Here is a 16,543-nt window from a genome sequence, read left to right on the forward strand (position 1 = left end):
GATTCTGAGATTTGCAGCCACCGGGAGAGCTTGTAAAAATGCAGGCTGGTGAGTCCCACCCTCATTTCTGAGACCCACGAGTCTGTACCTCTAACAAGTTCCCTGAAGCAGAGCAAAGCGAAGAGGCAGGGCTGGTAAGAAACGAAGGTGGCAGAGGACAGGAGGCAGATCCCGGGCAGAACTGTATGCCAATTCAAGGAGAGCAGGCTTCATTCTAAAAGCCACTGGGGGGGCTCCTGGGTGGCGCAGTCGGTTAAGCGTCCGACTTCAGCCAGGTCACGATCTCGCGGTCTGTGAGTTTGAGCCCCGCGTCAGGCTCTGGGCTGATGGCTCAGAGCCTGGAGCCTGCTTCCGATTCTGTGTCTCCCTCTCTCTCTGCCCCTCCCCCGTTCATGCTCTCTCTCTCTCTGTCCCAAAAATAAATAAAAGTTGAAAAAAAGAAAATTTTAAAAGCCACTGGGGAGGGCTGGGCTGGAGACGTTGGTCTGTTCCCATGTGTCGTGAGTAAGGTGGCTTTCCTTGACCGAAAGAGGAGGTAACGATCCTGCTGAGAAATGATGAGGCCTGAACACATGCATCCGTAACAGGAAGAGAGGGGAACAGAGCTAATCAAGAGACTGATGCTACCGAATCTGTCAATATGATGATCGTGCGTGTTTACGGCAGACGCAGGAAAGAAAAGTCAAGCTTGGGAGGCTGGACGGTCCCACCCACCATGAGGACAAAGAGGGAGGAAAAAGATTTCAAAGAGTCCACAATACAGGCTTCTACAGATGGGACATCCTGGAGCATATCTAAACATCGAGAAAGGTGACCCTAACCACAGAACGAGAAGGATGGGGATACGGCACAGCGAGAGAGTGACCCGCAGGGCAAGTTCCCCACGCAGGCAGAGACGGCGGGGTCACGGGCACCAGGGACGGCTGGACTTGGAAGGCGGAGATGCCCATCATCCTCCGGGGTTGCCAGAAAGGAGCCGGGAATGTGTGTGGAATCGGAGACGTTTATAAACAAAGATGGTAAAAAAAGATCTCATTCGTAGCCTACGTTCTTAATAAGGAGGGAAGGTTCCAGCAGCTGAGGATAAAGGTTACACTAGCTGACATTCAGTTCCACACGTTCTCTGAGGACGCACAAGTTCTCTGCGCATGAGCTCCGGCCTGCTGATGCGGTAGGAATGTCAGTCCACTTACATTTCATGACCAATTTTCGTCTTACGTCATTCCTCCCTCAGTCATGCATCACGCCGGTTACGGCCGCAAGAACACAAGCTAATGTGAAAAGAGCTTTGTGAAACACAAAGTACCGTTCGTACGTTCAGAATTATTACTACCAACTCCATTCAAATGCGAATTTATTACAATGAAGCCATCAAACCTCCAATACCTTTTGCAGAGCCTCTTCTGTTTTCTCGGGGTTTGTTTTTAGGGCTTGAGACGCATCATACATGGGAATTGGCATAAATCTCAACGTGTAGTTCCTAGAAAAAGGAGAAAGTCACGTTTATTTAGAAATAACGTCCTGCCGCCTTAATTCAGCACTCCTTTTTAAAACCCAGAGACAGTTGCCAGAGTGTCTTAGAAAATTCTAAGCTCACAGACTATCTCAGGGCCCCTGATTACAGGTCAGGCTTCTGTGTGCGGTCCCACGGGCAACCTCGTCGGCTGGCACCGTTTTATAAAACGCATGACTGCCAGGCATCTGGTTTTGTTGGTTTCAAAACCTGATTTTCAGCCTGGCACTGCAAAGACGGACCGAGAGGAAGGCCAGGAAATAAGTCTGCCGGCAATGTGCCACGTGGGTTTTCGTCACCAATGGCTCTGAACGTACCCGGATCACCGCAGTGACAACGTGTGACGGCCAGACCCGAACCGACGGAGGAAAAATGCAAAACGAAACCAAAGCATCTGTTTGCAAAGCAAGGACATTAGCAGCCACAAAAATAGTCTGATTGGGCTCTGGGCCCCTTTAAACGAGAGCAGCAGCTGTCCTTAGAAAAGCTGCTTCGCAGGACCTCCCACCCGGCTCCACCCCCCTCCCTGACCTCTGCAGGCCCCGGGGGTCTGGTTCACACACGGCCACGGCCACGGCCACGGCCACGGCCACAGCCACTGGGCTCTCGACTCCAAATGAAACCGCTGGTGGAAAATTGTGTCCACATATTATCCCCCCGCTGCTGACCAGCCGGAGAGGGACAGGAGTGCAAGATGGAGTCGTCGTTGTGTGAGCAAACAACACTGACCTCTGAGTCTGCACCCTGACCCTTGGGCCTGGCCCCCCTACAAGTTGCTCTGTGTACCCACTCCCAGACCACAAGCTGGCCCTGGAGAGGCCTCCTCTCTCCCACCCCAAACCCGCCTACCCACTTCCGTTACAGGACACTCAGGAAGAACGACCTTTGGGGTCACGTGGTGACAAGTGGGGTGTTCTCCCGGAGCACTGGGACTGCACAGTCACAACTGCCTTGTCCCAGGTCTCGAAACACAATGCGATTCCCGCGGATGTTCAGATGACTGACTAACATACTAACAAAAGGTAGTAATCATGAAGAATAGAGAAAATAAGCAACAATCTTACTAACAGCAGTCATCTATATGGTTGTTATCTGATCGAAAAGATGTGCTTCAGTCCAACTTAGGATGGCTTAACGTAAAAGAACCAGCAAAGAAAAAGGCTGTCACTGGGGTGCCTGGGTGGCCCCCAGGTCAGATAAGCGTCCAACTCTTGATTTCGGCTCTGGTCATGATGTCACGCTTTGCTGGGATCAAGCCCCATGTTGGACTTGATCTCACGCTTTGTGAGATCAAGCCCCATGTTGGGCTCTGTGCTGGCAGTGTGGAGCCTGCTTGGGATATTCTCTCTCTCTCTCTCTCTCTCTCTCTCTCTCTCTCTCTGTCTCTCTCTGCCTCCCCTGGTCTCTGTCTCTCAAAATAAATAAACTAAAAAAAAAAAAGAAATTATTAAAAAAAAAAAAAACCAGGCTGTTATTTCTATTACTTCAATTTTTACCTTAACTTTGTTTTAACAAGACTGTTTTTTGTTCAAGAGGAGCTAGCCAAATGAAACGAAGAGACAATGCATCTTTTTTGCAGCCCTGAAGAGTTTCCTTTCCCTCATCCAGCCGCGATTATGCTCCAGAGCCCGGGTACTTTACTTAGACCAAACGTGATATTGAGGCACTCGCATCCTGGACCACAGCGGACGTCCCGGACTGTGATCCAGGGAGCCCTTGCATCATCTGGAGACGCTGGGTGCTGGGCGTGCGTGCTTCTGGCTTCTCACAAACACCAGCGTGGGCTGGCAGTCTACTGCGGGCCGCAACCATGCTGTCAGCACCCAAACGCGGCTATCTGTAAGTACACGTTTCCATGTGAAGGTTTTGTGGTGCAACAGGAGTAATTGTAGGTGGTTCTGCAGTCCCGGAGGGCTCCCGGGAGCCGTGGGACAAGCTGTCTCGTCCGGATTTAGGGACGCTGTGGGGGCGGCAATTCTGACCTCCGGGCGAAATCGGATCTAGACCCTGGGATCTAGAACTGGAAGGCACGCAGGGCTAACTGACTCTGCCTTTCCCACTTTCCACAGAAGAATCAATCAGAAAGGTGCAATGCTCTGCTCAGGACTGGCTCGTTGATGACAGAGCCACCGACTGACTGGATGGCTCTTCACCCCAGGCCCAGGGTTTTATCCATGACACCATGCTGGCCGTGAGCGCCCCACCTAGGAGGCCTCCTGCACGAAGGGAGATCCGGGGGAAAAAACACGAATAATGTGGACCCCCGCCTCTTCCCCCAGGGGACTGGCTTCTATGGTACTAACTCCTTATTTGCACACCCGCGTTTTGTCACCTCTCATTTTTAATGCTGTAAATCCGCTTTGATCATGTCTGCTTTCAGAATATAATATGAGGGCTGAAGAGCTTGGGAAGAACCAGATTTCTAGAATTTCTTCCAGCCATCTTTGTATTATTGCCTCATTTCATTTACCGGGAAAGCAAACTTGACAATTAATAATAATTGCAGACTTTAGTTACTACAGTAATAAAGCCTTTTACAGTAATGAGACAAATGAGCCTGCCGTTCCTCAATTTCATTAAAAAAAAATTTTTTTTTTATTAAATTTTTTTAACGTTTATTTCTTTTCAAATAAAACAGAGACAGAGAAACAGAGCGAAAGTGGAGGAGGGGTAGAAAGAGGGGAGACACAGAATCCGAAGCAGGCTCCAGGCTCCGAGCTGTCGGCACAGAGCCCGACGTGGGGCTCGAACTCATGAACCATGAGATAATGACCTGAGCCGGACGCTCAACCAACTGAGACATCCAGGCGCCCCACCCCAATTTCATTTTTATTTTCTGGACCTTAGCTTTTTTTCTCTTCGCTGGATTCAGAGTTGTCATAATGGGCAAAAAAAAAAAAAAAAAAAAAAAAAAAAAGCAAACCCTGATGGAAATAGAACATGAAACCACAAAAGAACACAAGCTGACTGTCCTGTGGCCCCTCCACTGTGAAATCGTTTAATCCTCACGATGGTGCGTCTCTGGCCTCATTAAACACATGAAGAAATGCGCACCAGAAGAAAGTCCACGTTTTCCCAGCTCTTGTGGCTGGTTAGGAATTTGGCTAACTCAGACCTGGATCTTCCCATTCCCGGTCCAGTGTTACTTTTATCACACCACGGCAAAAATAAACAAACAAACACCACTGGTCCCTTTGTGTTTTTCCAGAAAGAAGGCCTGATTAACACTTACTTTTCCATGGCAACAGCTATATCCTGAAAGCCTTGTGCGGTGATGTTGTTCTTGTCCCATATCACGGTCCTGTTTGAAAACCAAATCCCAGAAATGACCGGACATTTAGGCACGGAGGAAATAATTCTGCAGTGAAGATGAATACTTAAAGGCAACACTGTCTCGATATCTTAGCACAATAAGCAAGGAATAACATTCAACTTAGTTGTAAGCAGAGCACGGATGAGCATTTCTTCCAACGTTACGCATTACGTTCTTAACTCATTTGCTGCTCACGTAGCATGAGAAAAAACCATGCTTGAAAGCAACAGCATACTCGTTAACGTACCATTAGGTTGCCTGACTCTTTGTAACCAGAAAACTCTACAGAATCTGATTTCTTGGACACTGTCCCCATATTCTGCAAGTAGTAATATTCTAGTATTCACATCTGGAGCTGCTTATAAAAGATGTTAAGGAGTCCCTCGTCCAAAACAAAGAATTTCAGGTACTGAGACTTTTTTCTGTTCTAAACGACTAGCAGGAATCCTGTCATATTGGTCTTATGTTTTCATCATGGCCCTGACGTCCCAAGCACCGGGCTCATGCTGCTGGTAAAGCCTCTGTTTCTACAAATAGGAGGTTGTTTACTTTTCAGACACAAAATCTATTTTGGAAGAAAAGTGCCATTTTACTTCCAGGATGTGAATACTTCAGAGGTATTTTGGTGTCTGTCAATTCCCCGGACACGTGAAACAGCATTTAGTCGTCTGATCCAAGAATCACACCTCTAACTGTTTCCCTTCCTGATCCCCAATGGCCTTCTTTACACACACCCTGACCTTCAGAGAAAGTGCTGCAGTATTTGGCTTCTGGCTTCAGTGCAGCCAGAAGGTTCAGGAGAGCAAGGGAAGCGTCCAGAAACATCAAGAAAGAGCCCCTGAAGCATGCTGCGAATAAACTCTTCCTTAACCAAACTGCCGGGTCAGGTAGCAGTTGGATCTCTCTGCAGGACGGATGGCACCGTGGTCCTTAATAAAGTGGTTACCACGCAGCCAGTCCTTAAGAAGAGCCACACTTGGGAAACCCTCCAAGTGGAGGAAAACCACTAAACGGAATCGTTAGCACCCGTCGTGAACTTGCCTTTATACCGACAAACCTCCTGTGCATCCCTTGGCTTTTAAGCCTCTATATGGGCAGCGGTGGGCGGGGGGGGCAGCGTGTTGGGCTCACAGCCAAGTACAGGGAAGCCCCTCATGCGGTTCCTTCGGTCTCTCTAGCTCCGCTCACTGGCACCGGCTGCAAAGCCCTCCCGTACCGCTCCGCCGTGCGCACACAGCAGTCTACCCCGACGCGAAAGAGGACACAGTACCATTTCTCTTCAGGTCAGGTTTCAGGTCACGGTGGAAATCTTTGAGACGACAGTTTGTGGGACTCACCGTGTCTAAAGTGGGGACACTCCTCCTCCCTCTACACTAGGACAAAAAGACTTGACATCATTACTCCTCCTTCCCAGTTGGCCCGATGGGAAACTCAGCCCCCACTGGGACACAGTCAGCTCTCCAATGCTTGAGGGCCAGAATCTTCTCCAGGGCCTTCTAGGGCCCTCCAGAGGGCAAGCCTCCGTACCCGGGGCCGGGTACCAGACCCGCGTACCTGAGCTTGGTGTTGATCTGCAGCGCCTTGGCCAGCATCTTTGCTCCCATGTCCCCCATTCCGTTCCCGCTGATGTCCACCTTGGTCAGGGAGGTGTTGCTTCCCAGGGCATTGATGATGATGGTGACCTCGGTCTTGAGTTTCGAGTCGGCCAGGGACAAGGACTGCAGAGGCTGCGAGGGAAAAACAGGCGGGGCTCACGCGGTCTCATCGAGGCAGCCACCGCGCTCAGTGACCCCTTTCACAGAGAGACCCCGGGAAGGTGCCCAACACGCACACTCCAAGTGTCTGCTGTTGAAACTTCTGGCTACAAGACACTGATGGTTGGGCCCCCGACGGTTCGAGATAAAATGGACCTTTGCAGTCAAACGTGGAGGGCTCGTGTTTCAGGGCTGGACAGTGGCCACCGCTCTCCTAAGGGAAGCGTGCGGAGATACCCAGAGTGGCCAGCTCTTTTGAAGTGCGGGATGGGACGAAGCAAATAAAAATAGTACGAGAAGAGTTCTGAGCTTCCGTACGGCTACGTTATCCCTTTTCACCCATTTTATTTTTATGCAAGGTGAAATGACATCTTAAAATGCTAGCAGAGGACAAATGCAAAATAAAAACCAGCCAAGATTATTAATAGCTGACATTTACCAAATGTGCACTATCTTTAACTACTGTCCCAGGATCCTCCCAGCAACCCAGCACTTACGGGCTCGATATTCCGTACTGTTATCCCCATTTCCCAAATGAGACACAGAAAGGTTAAGTGACCCAACCGAGGTCGCACAGTTAGAAAGTAGCTGGACGAGGGCTGGGTGGCTCGATCAACTTCTGCTCAGGTCGTGATCTCGCGGTTCGTGAGTTCGAGCCCCGCGTCGGGCTCTGTGCCGACGGCTCGGAGCCCGCAGCCTGCTTCAGATTCTGTGTCTCCCCCTCTCTCTCCCCTCTCCCACTGGTGCTCTCTCAAAAATAAATAAACATTAAAAAAAAAAAAAAGCTGAACAGAACCAGAAAGTCTGGTTCCACACTTGTGTTCTGAGCTCCTACACAATGTTGCCCCTTGTGGCTTATCCTCAATCTTTCGATGATCATCCTTAGCTTTATGAGTACCAGTCAGAAGACACAGAAGTTTTTTAAAACAGAGAAAAAGTCAAACATCTGTAAGTTTTTATTAGCATAAGCTGTATGGTGAATCCAAACTAGCCCACTCAATGTCCATTTAAGCTGAAGACTGAAAGCCACGTGGTCCAGAGGCAGGCCAAACCAATGAAGAGGGCTCCCTGCCGAGTTCCCTTTTCTTGTTTACGGTACCTCCCTAGCCGCGTAGGCATCTGAATTTGCAAGCCCTGAATTCAGCCATGACTGAAATAACAAAGTGGTGGAAATTCCAGAGCTTGAACCAATGTGGCCCTGAGAGCCAGAACTCAGACTTCCCTGGGGGACGTGGATGTCTTCTGGGTTGCTTAAGGCAGTCTACCCAGGCCCAGCCGTACTAAAGAGTTGTAGGAGCTTACTCCATTAAGTCTGACATTACAGGAAGGTGGGATACCGGGAACAGCTTCCAGGGTCACCCACGTTCCACCGTGGCCCATGCGAGCGGCGTTCTCAAGATGCGCCCGGTGGTCCGTGTGACCCGCACACACAGCGTGGCCACTCAACCACTGGCCACTGACATGTTCACGGTGCATCTGTCTCAAGGCTGCAGGAAGCGGGGTGACGGTACCGATGGTTTCGAGACTCAGACATCCACAGAGTGGCATTATGCGTTTGACTCCAGTTTACCAAGTGACCGTAGTTATTGTCCTCATTGTCCAAATTTGACCACGTTTTCTAAACTTACTAGAGCCATGGTAAAATCAAAAGGTAATGTAGTAATTTGATGTATTTTTTTTTAACTTGAATCCAATTTTTTAAAGTTAATGGCATGATAAGTGCTAAGGCAATTAAAACCTGAAAGCCTGTATGTGTTAGACTCAGGCAGGTTTTGCGAGGTTGTTTTGGTTTTCCTGAGATCTTAGGCTCAAGGAAATGGAAAAAACTGAACCAAAATGCTTCAGACTCGGGAAACTTAATGTTTTAAATGAAAACAAATGCAGTGTTCCTTTAATAAAAAGCTGTAATCGCATCTCTCATCATTTCAATGGTCTCTATGCGACTACCACAAAAATGATACATTGCAGCTTCTTCCTAATACTGGAAAGTTGCCAAGTCTTCGAGCTAGCAAGCACCAATTCCAGGACTATATTCAAACTCTAATACACCCCAGTTATTACTTAAAAATAATGGGCAGAGTCATTAATACGAACAGAACAGCCTGAATTGCGTGCGTATTTATAAGTCATCCCTTACCTGATCTATTGCACTTGCGTGTAACGTGACTATTTTCTTGTTTCTTTTCATAGCCGAACACGCTTAATCTGAGAATCTGTCTCCTCGCAGCCCGCACTCCCAGGGGAAGCCCGTTCGCTTCAGCCGGTTACGGCACGAGTTGTTGTGGAATACTTCAAAACAAGCTCCCCTGTCGTCGGGGCCCCTCAGCGTTACTGTCCCGGGGCTCTGGGCTCAGTCGCCTGATACCCACTGTCTCTAGCCAAGGCGACACTGGAGCCCACGGGCGTCTAGGTTTTCCAGCCAAACGTAACACGCAACACAGGGTGAACAGAGTGTTCCCTGGGCTGTCGGAGAACAGGCTGTAGGAGCCCAAGGTCACAACGTAGGAAGCAAGAGATAACTGCACAATTATCTTAAAAACTAAAATAAGGGGCGCCTGGGTGGCGCAGTTGGTTAAGCGTCCGACTTCAGCCAGGTCACGATCTCGCGGTCCGTGAGTTTGAGCCCCGCGTCAGGCTCTGGGCTGATGGCTCGGAGCCTGGAGCCTGTTTCCGATTCTGTGTCTCCCTCTCTCTCTGCCCCTCCCCCGTTCATGCTCTGTCTCTCTCTGTCCCAAAAATAAAAATAAAAAAAATAAAAATAAATAAATAAATAAAAACCAATCCTTTAAAAAACAAACAAACAAACAAAAAAAACCCTAAAATAAAAAAGCCCGGTTGCATCAGGCATCGGTGGAAGTTTTAGAGTCCTAAGACTCAGCTCCTAATCGTCCTGAACTGTGCACATTACCGATTCAGGAGAAAAAATCAGAAGGTGGTTGCCGTTTGAAAAAGCCACCCAGGCTTCAATGACACGAACATAAGGAGCCTTCCACTGTATATTATTAGAGGCCCACTTCTCAGACTCATAACCTGACGGGATCCACACCGACACGGCAAACTTTACCGCCGGCAAACATGTTCTGAGGGGTGTTTTAAATATCAAGATTGTTTTTAAGGGAGAGACTTCGGAAATAACAGAAACGAAAGAGCCTCATGTGATAAGCAAAAACACGAAATTTTAAGACATGTTTTTCAAAAAATAGAAATTTCCCTAAAACATGTGCTAAGAAACAAGTATTTGGGGATGAATATTAAATGTGATTCTGCAGAATTAGCTTCCTCAATCTTTTAAAACTGGGCCAATACTAGGAAATCAGAAACTCAAAGCAGGGTGGTAGAAAGTCAAAGGGAATCATGCGAAACTAACTGCATAAATTCTGATTTATGCCCCTAATTTTAATAGCCCCGTATAAAAGTGACACAATATGGAGTCTGTTAGCAAATGAGGACAAAGAAAAGTGCTCAAAATCATTAAATAATAATGAGTTTCATTTCCAGCCCTTAGGTTGGAAATCCTATCCACACAATAAAGGGGCAGGACCACAGAATTTTCTCCCACCCTCCAGCTTAGAGCCAGGCAGAGAGGTAGAAAAGTTTCAGGCTTCATTTCTCCTGGCCCCTCAGCTTTTTCTCACAAAGTCAGCATCCAGTCATAAAAGAATTTGCTACTACCCTGTATGCATTCAAAAGGGAAAATGACACTTTTTAAAAATGTGTCATATCTCACATGATTCACATAGGAAATCACTCTTACGACCTACAAAGAAGCTATCACAAAACACGAATAATGTGGGTCTTACTGTAGGAATACAAATCGATTTGGATTTTAGGAACCATGAAAAGCTGGCTGGTGGCCAAATACGACTAAAATAAGACACAGACCAAATCTTAAAGAGCATCAGTAAAATATAAGGTACAAAACTTAAGACACACTGGTTTAAGTTAAAGGACTTCATAGTAGAGTGTTTTTTGCTTTGTCCATATAATATCTTTTTTTTTTCTTTTTTCTAATACATTTTAAAAGGCAGCAAAATACGATGCTATTTAAAATTAAATTTCTTGGGCACCTGGATGGCTTAGTCATTTAAGTGTCTGACTTTGGTTCAGGCCACCATCTCACGGTTCGTGGGTTTGAGCCCCGCATCGGGCTCTGTGCTGACAGCTTGCTCACAGGCTGGAGCCTGCTTCAGATTCTGTGTCTTCCTCTCTCTCTGCCCCTCCCCCACTCGTGCTCTGTCTCTCTCTCTCAAAAATAAAATAAAACACTAGAAAATTAAAATTACATTTCTTTCCTCCGAACCAAGTCTTGGCCAGGAACAGCCAAAGGGAATAAAAAGATAAGAAGGACCACTAGAGCTCTCGAAGCAATTTAAGACGGGCAACAACTTTCTTAGTCTCTTGTAACTCTACATAATTACTAGACGAAATTCAAATTAGCAGCATGATGTTTCCCAGCATGATATAAGGTCATAGAGTTCACTAGATTGAAGAAATTCATGCTCGCAGGTTAGTGCATTAACCAAAGTGAGGAAGGAGTAAGTCTTATTAAAAGATGGGCTTAGGAGTCAATTTATACTTCCTTTAATCTTTTAGTTACAATCTTCCTTTAATTAGTAATGAGGTCAAGTGAAGAGTAAGCGATTCTAAGTACATTCTCTAACTATACTAAAGCACATGTATTTATTTCATTAAAAAACAGAAACTGTGCATAGAGATAAAATCATCTGAAAGTATAGCAGCGTTAACCCCGTCGACATAATTAGGAAGCGTGGTAACAAACAAAAGATTTTCGGCAGAAGGTCTTTAAAATACTACTCACCGATTCTTCGTCTTGAATCATCTGTACTAAGTTGTCCAACACAGGTGTCAGATTTCTAAAGAGTTTAAAGATATGGACAGTGGAATCAAATCATGAGCTTTCAGGAGGCTGATTGTTTTCATCATTGTCATATAAAAAAAAAATCAAAGTTCTTACTTGGATTTCATATTATTAAAATTTTTGCCTAACGCCAGGTGCTGTATTGATCTGTTTTTACTGAGCCACACTATTAAGGTGGAGAGGTCAGATTCTAAACCTGGAAAGAATGAGAGTAAGCAGAGAATCAAAACACGTGTGTATAAATAAATTCTCAGCTGGAACACAATTGAGCAAAGGTGACTTTGGGTCACTTGGGTGACTTTCTCTACCGTCCCGAGGGCCCGGGATTCTAGTTTTTTATTTTCAAAGGAACGTTCTGCTCCCTTTTCGTGTCCTATTATTTCACAGGGATCAACTCGCTCTCTAAGACTTACCTAAATCTCTTACACAGTCAGTGGCTAAGTCAAGGCAGCAAGGAATGGGAAAGCGGAAGTCTCCTCTCTGCCCATGATTTTCTAAAAGAAGACCCAACATCCTGTTCGCTGGGAGGTAACTACCGCTGTCTATGCAAATTTAACAGGTTCAAACTCACACGCTACTATAATTGGCAGAAATGAAGCTAAGGAAACAAGTTCCTGAGTAAATAAACAAGGACTCAATTTTATTATCACCGTGAATGCAAAAGGTTGGATCAAGATCATTATCGGGGCGCCTGGGTGGCGCAGTCGGTGAAGCGTCCGACTTCAGCCAGGTCACGATCTCGCGGTCTGTGAGTTCGAGCCCCGCGTCAGGCTCTGGGCTGATGGCTCAGAGCCTGGAGCCTGTTTCCGATTGTGTCTCCCTCTCTCTCTGCCCCTCCCCCGTTCATGCTCTGTCTCTCTCTGTCCCAAAAATAAATAAACGTTGAAAAAAAATAAAAAAAAAAAAAAGATCATTATCAATGTTCTGATGACAATTTTTTTTAATTGTTTTATTACATGCCTGGCATTTTTGGCCGTGGTATCAACTTACGAAGACTTTGGCACAGATTTCTTCCATAGTAAATTTTGTTAGATTTAAAAGCCCTATTAGTCAAGAAGTAAAATAACACGTTTGTCAAGGCATTGTCAAGGTTGGGCTTTCTCTTTTCCCTTTACTAACGTCAAACAATATTTCCACGTCTTTTCTGGTTTCCAGCTTACCATTATCGGAGATGTCTAAGCTGGTGATATTGTGGATTTCGGCGATGCAGCCTTCTAGCACTTGTGCACCTGCGGACCTCAGCTGGAGAAACACAAACCAAACACAAGGTCAAGCAGTCACCAACTCGAGGCGTAACCCCCAAAATAAATGAATGAATGAATGAATGAATGAATGGAGATATGGTCTCAAACTTAGTGCCAAAGAAAAAGTAAAAGCTTCTCAACTCCAGAATAGCTATCATAATGGGTAAAGAGCCAATCGCTGATCATTGCTAAGGTTTCCCACGACATAAATCTGGAAATCACTAGAAAAAGAAAGAGAAAGATGGAGACCGTACTCTCTGTCAACCCACAGGAATTTTCTTCATTTCTGACATTTGGAAACCTAACTGATCTTTCTTGTACCTGAGAAACGGTTACGGTTTTGTCTGATTGTTCCAGATTTCAGGGTATAATTCCACCAAGCAGCAGCAAAACCACCAAAGGAGACAATGAAGAACACCTCTTGTTGACTGTCAACTACTTCAGGAAGGACCCGTCCCCAGTCACCCAACACAAAGGGTGTGAGGTCTACCGCAAAGTAAACAGCTGACAGGGATTACGAAACGATTGGCATGAACTCTTTGAGCCATAGAAGAAAAACATGTTAGATTAACTTGTTAGATTACTATGGTTGGCGTACAGCAAAACTAATTTCCTTTCCTATCATTACCTAATTTATTTTAAAGAGAAAGGCAACCTATAAAACTCAATTTGCATCTTTTCGACAAAACCAAAAGCCTGTTTCTAGAGGTCAGAGTATCTTTTGTGTTCCATTTAGCAACTATTTGAGTTCCTACTACCTTGTAAAGGATGCAGATTTCCTGAGCTGTGGCCCCTCTGCTCGGCGAACTTACTATTTAATAAGGGAAAAAAGCTATCCTTTATTGGGAACCTACTATATACCGAGGGAACAGGGTGGTTTCTCTCTTGATGTAAGAAAATTAAAATTTATCTAAACTTCTATACCGTAATGCAAAAATGCTACTCGTTCAGGTTTTGAGGTAAGAATTGAAAGAATCCTTTCTTCACTATTTTAGATGCAGGAGTCTTACGGTACCCGGAAACAAACCCTGCCAATTTTCCCGGCTACTTGGGTGTCAAACAGAGCTTTGCACGGACTTCGGGGATCGCCTCTTCATTCACAAGTATTTCGGTCGAGGTGTTTAAATTCAGCCTTCCCTACCTTCTACAGTGACAGCAGATTACTCTGGGGGGCCTGACGTGAACTGCAAAGGGGAGCGTCACAGACAGGCAGACCTCCCCAGGAGGCTGGTCTACACACTCGGGGGAAACCAAGACCAACCAAGTCCACAGCTGAGGGCCTTAGAACCCAGAGTGTAGAGCAACTGCCAAGGGTCAGCAGGCCCATTTCACCACCCCCGGCTGCATTCCTAGGTGCTCTCGAGCTTACCCAACTGCCCCGAGCCCATCTTTAGCACATCAGCTCTACGCTGACCCCAGCAGCCTGCTACGACTCAAAGTGTGGTCCCCGGACCGGTGGCAGTCTGCAAAGTTCTTGCTACTGGTCTTAGGCAAAGTGCGGGCAGAAACTGACAACAAATATTTTAGGAACCTTCGTAATAAGAATTTTAGGCCTGTTGCATCAACTGGTAAAACTTGAGGGCTTGTATTTTTTTCTTTTCAGTATCTCTTTTCGACATTAAATTTTTACGACATTGTTGCAAAAGTATCGGCTTCTGATTTTACGACATTGTTGCAAAAGTATCGGTTTGTGATAGCACGGAAACTTAAAAACAACCACCACCAGCAAGCTCTTCACCACGACGAGTTTTGAGAAGCACCACTCCAGATCACAGCGTGTTCATGCTCGAAGAAGTGAATGTATATTCAGACTGCGTCAAAGTTAAAGCAAAAAAGTACTTCAGGCAAACACTTCAAAGAAACATAATTTGATTTTCAGAGCATGAAAAAAATTATGCTTTTGAGAAGATAAACATAAGTATGCCTAAGTCTGCACAGTTTTATTATTTGCTGTTAGTGACGTCTCTGTTGAGAAGTAAAATTTCTGCAAGAAAATCTCTGCTAGTTATTATTATAAAGTATGGTAAAAATATTCCATTTACGGGTCTGGAAAATATTGGTGACACTTAAGTGCTCAATTCTGTTTACTTCTGGAACTTGACAGATAATGTTTGTAGCATACACCCGTAAAACATTTTCCAATAGTTCAAAACCAATCAAATATATCACCCGACCCTAATTGATTGATTGATGAAGTACTTACACAGTGGCCAAGCTAAGGAAAGCCCAAGGAGAAAAAAATAAAAACATGTTATCAGCAGTTAGCACAACAGAGAAGCTGAAGCCTCTATCAACACACAACGTAAAGAAACAAAAGAGAAAAACACTTCCAGCTAAATTCTCCCAAAACAAAGATCAAAAATTTAAGAGTATAACGATCTTCAGTTACCAAAAACATTTGATCGAATTCATAGGTTATTAGACGCCTAAAACTCCCCCAAAGCGAAAGCTTTCCCAAAACAGTAAAAGCTTTTCCATTACTGTAAATGAAAATCCTTTTAAATGAATTTGCATAATCAGAGGCTGTGTCTGCATGTGTGCACGTAAAACTCATTTTGAAATTACCCTCATTCGGATCCCACACACTAGCGTTATTTAAAAGAAAGCAAGATCAAAGAGGAGTAAATGAGACTGAATCACGGAATACTTTTGGAAATGTTAAAAATAAACTCAGGCTTCTTTCAAGAGAGAAGTGCCCTCTCACTCAAGGAAGGTGAACATTTCAGATATTACTCTAAGCAAACAGCTCTCTCTGATACCCAAACAGCCATCGACGGGCATAAGCGAGGACAACTGAAATCTGGAGAGAACTTTGAATAATTCATTGCCCTTCCTCAAGATCGCTTGCCATTTAAAAAGATGCAGCAAATATTACAGATGTAAATATAAAATAACCCCTCCCCGAAATTACCACTTTTTCTTCTACAGGGGGGGTCTCAATGTGTCAATTAAAAAAATAATTTTTAGCCTGGGAAATCTTCTCACGTAAAACTGTGCGTAGCATAGGTTTTCTCCGAGGACAAAAAGTGGTTTGACAAGATCGGGTTCGAAATGTCCTCTCTGCTAAGCGGGGTTGGATACCAAAAGGCAATTTAGAACCTAAAGAAGATACATCTAAATAGTCATTTCCAAGGTGCAAACAGTTGCGTGTTTCATATATGCTTCCTGCCCTGAGACACTTTCTGCTTTGCAGCCCACACCCCACCCGATAGGAAACGGATCCGTGCGGGGGGTGGGGGGGGGGGGTGCAGGGATTGCCACACACACAGCAAACCTGCCTGTCACCTCCAAGCTGGGTGAACCGCTATCAGCTTGGATGCCCTTGCCTCCAAAGTGTCTATTCCCTTGCGGCTGTATCCTCCTCATTACAAATGTTAGGACCTGGTGCGTGTTTCTCGAACGCATCCTCAAAGCATCTTGCCAGGAATTGTGGGATAACGTGCAGGAAAGTTTCTCCTTGGAAGAGCTAGTTCTACGCCGAGCCCTACGACTAATTCGCAGCCATCGTAATCAGCCTTCACGTCTCCTCTGAAGTCTCGGACACTGTCTCTCTCACTCGGAAGGAGATGAAGCTTGAAGGATTCAGGGCCAGCACTCACCCTTTCTTCTGAAGCCGGGCGATGAGGCAGTCGGATTTCTCAACACAGGCCAGAAAGACAGACCGGCTTTCAGGGAGACAGGTACGTGGGGAGAATAGGTACGGAAGCCAGTTTCACTGCTGCCGTGTAAAGCGGTTCTGAAGCACCTCTTTCGGAACCGACCTTGCGCGCGATGGAACACATTTCTTTGAACATCCACACGGATGCTGAATCCTCACCCGTGGAGACTGAGTGAATGGGG

General features: G+C 45.8%; 1 protein-coding gene across 2 annotated transcripts in view; it reads right to left on the reverse strand.

Moving 5' to 3' along the window:
* CARMIL1 (capping protein regulator and myosin 1 linker 1) overlaps positions 1-16,543 on the reverse strand; it is a 310,903-nt gene that overhangs the window by 94,894 nt on the left and 199,466 nt on the right. For both annotated transcript variants that reach the window (XM_047858089.1, XM_047858088.1), the window contains exons 18-23: positions 12,620-12,701; positions 11,556-11,655; positions 11,400-11,454; positions 6,381-6,553; positions 4,746-4,814; positions 1,387-1,480 (exon numbers count right to left, since the gene is read on the reverse strand). In XM_047858089.1, coding sequence (XP_047714045.1) covers positions 1,387-1,480; positions 4,746-4,814; positions 6,381-6,553; positions 11,400-11,454; positions 11,556-11,655; positions 12,620-12,701 — 573 coding nt within the window. The remainder of the gene's footprint in view (positions 1-1,386; positions 1,481-4,745; positions 4,815-6,380; positions 6,554-11,399; positions 11,455-11,555; positions 11,656-12,619; positions 12,702-16,543) is intronic.

Source organism: Prionailurus viverrinus, chromosome B2 (genome assembly GCF_022837055.1).
Source record: "Prionailurus viverrinus isolate Anna chromosome B2, UM_Priviv_1.0, whole genome shotgun sequence".
Classification (NCBI taxonomy): domain Eukaryota; kingdom Metazoa; phylum Chordata; class Mammalia; order Carnivora; family Felidae; genus Prionailurus; species Prionailurus viverrinus.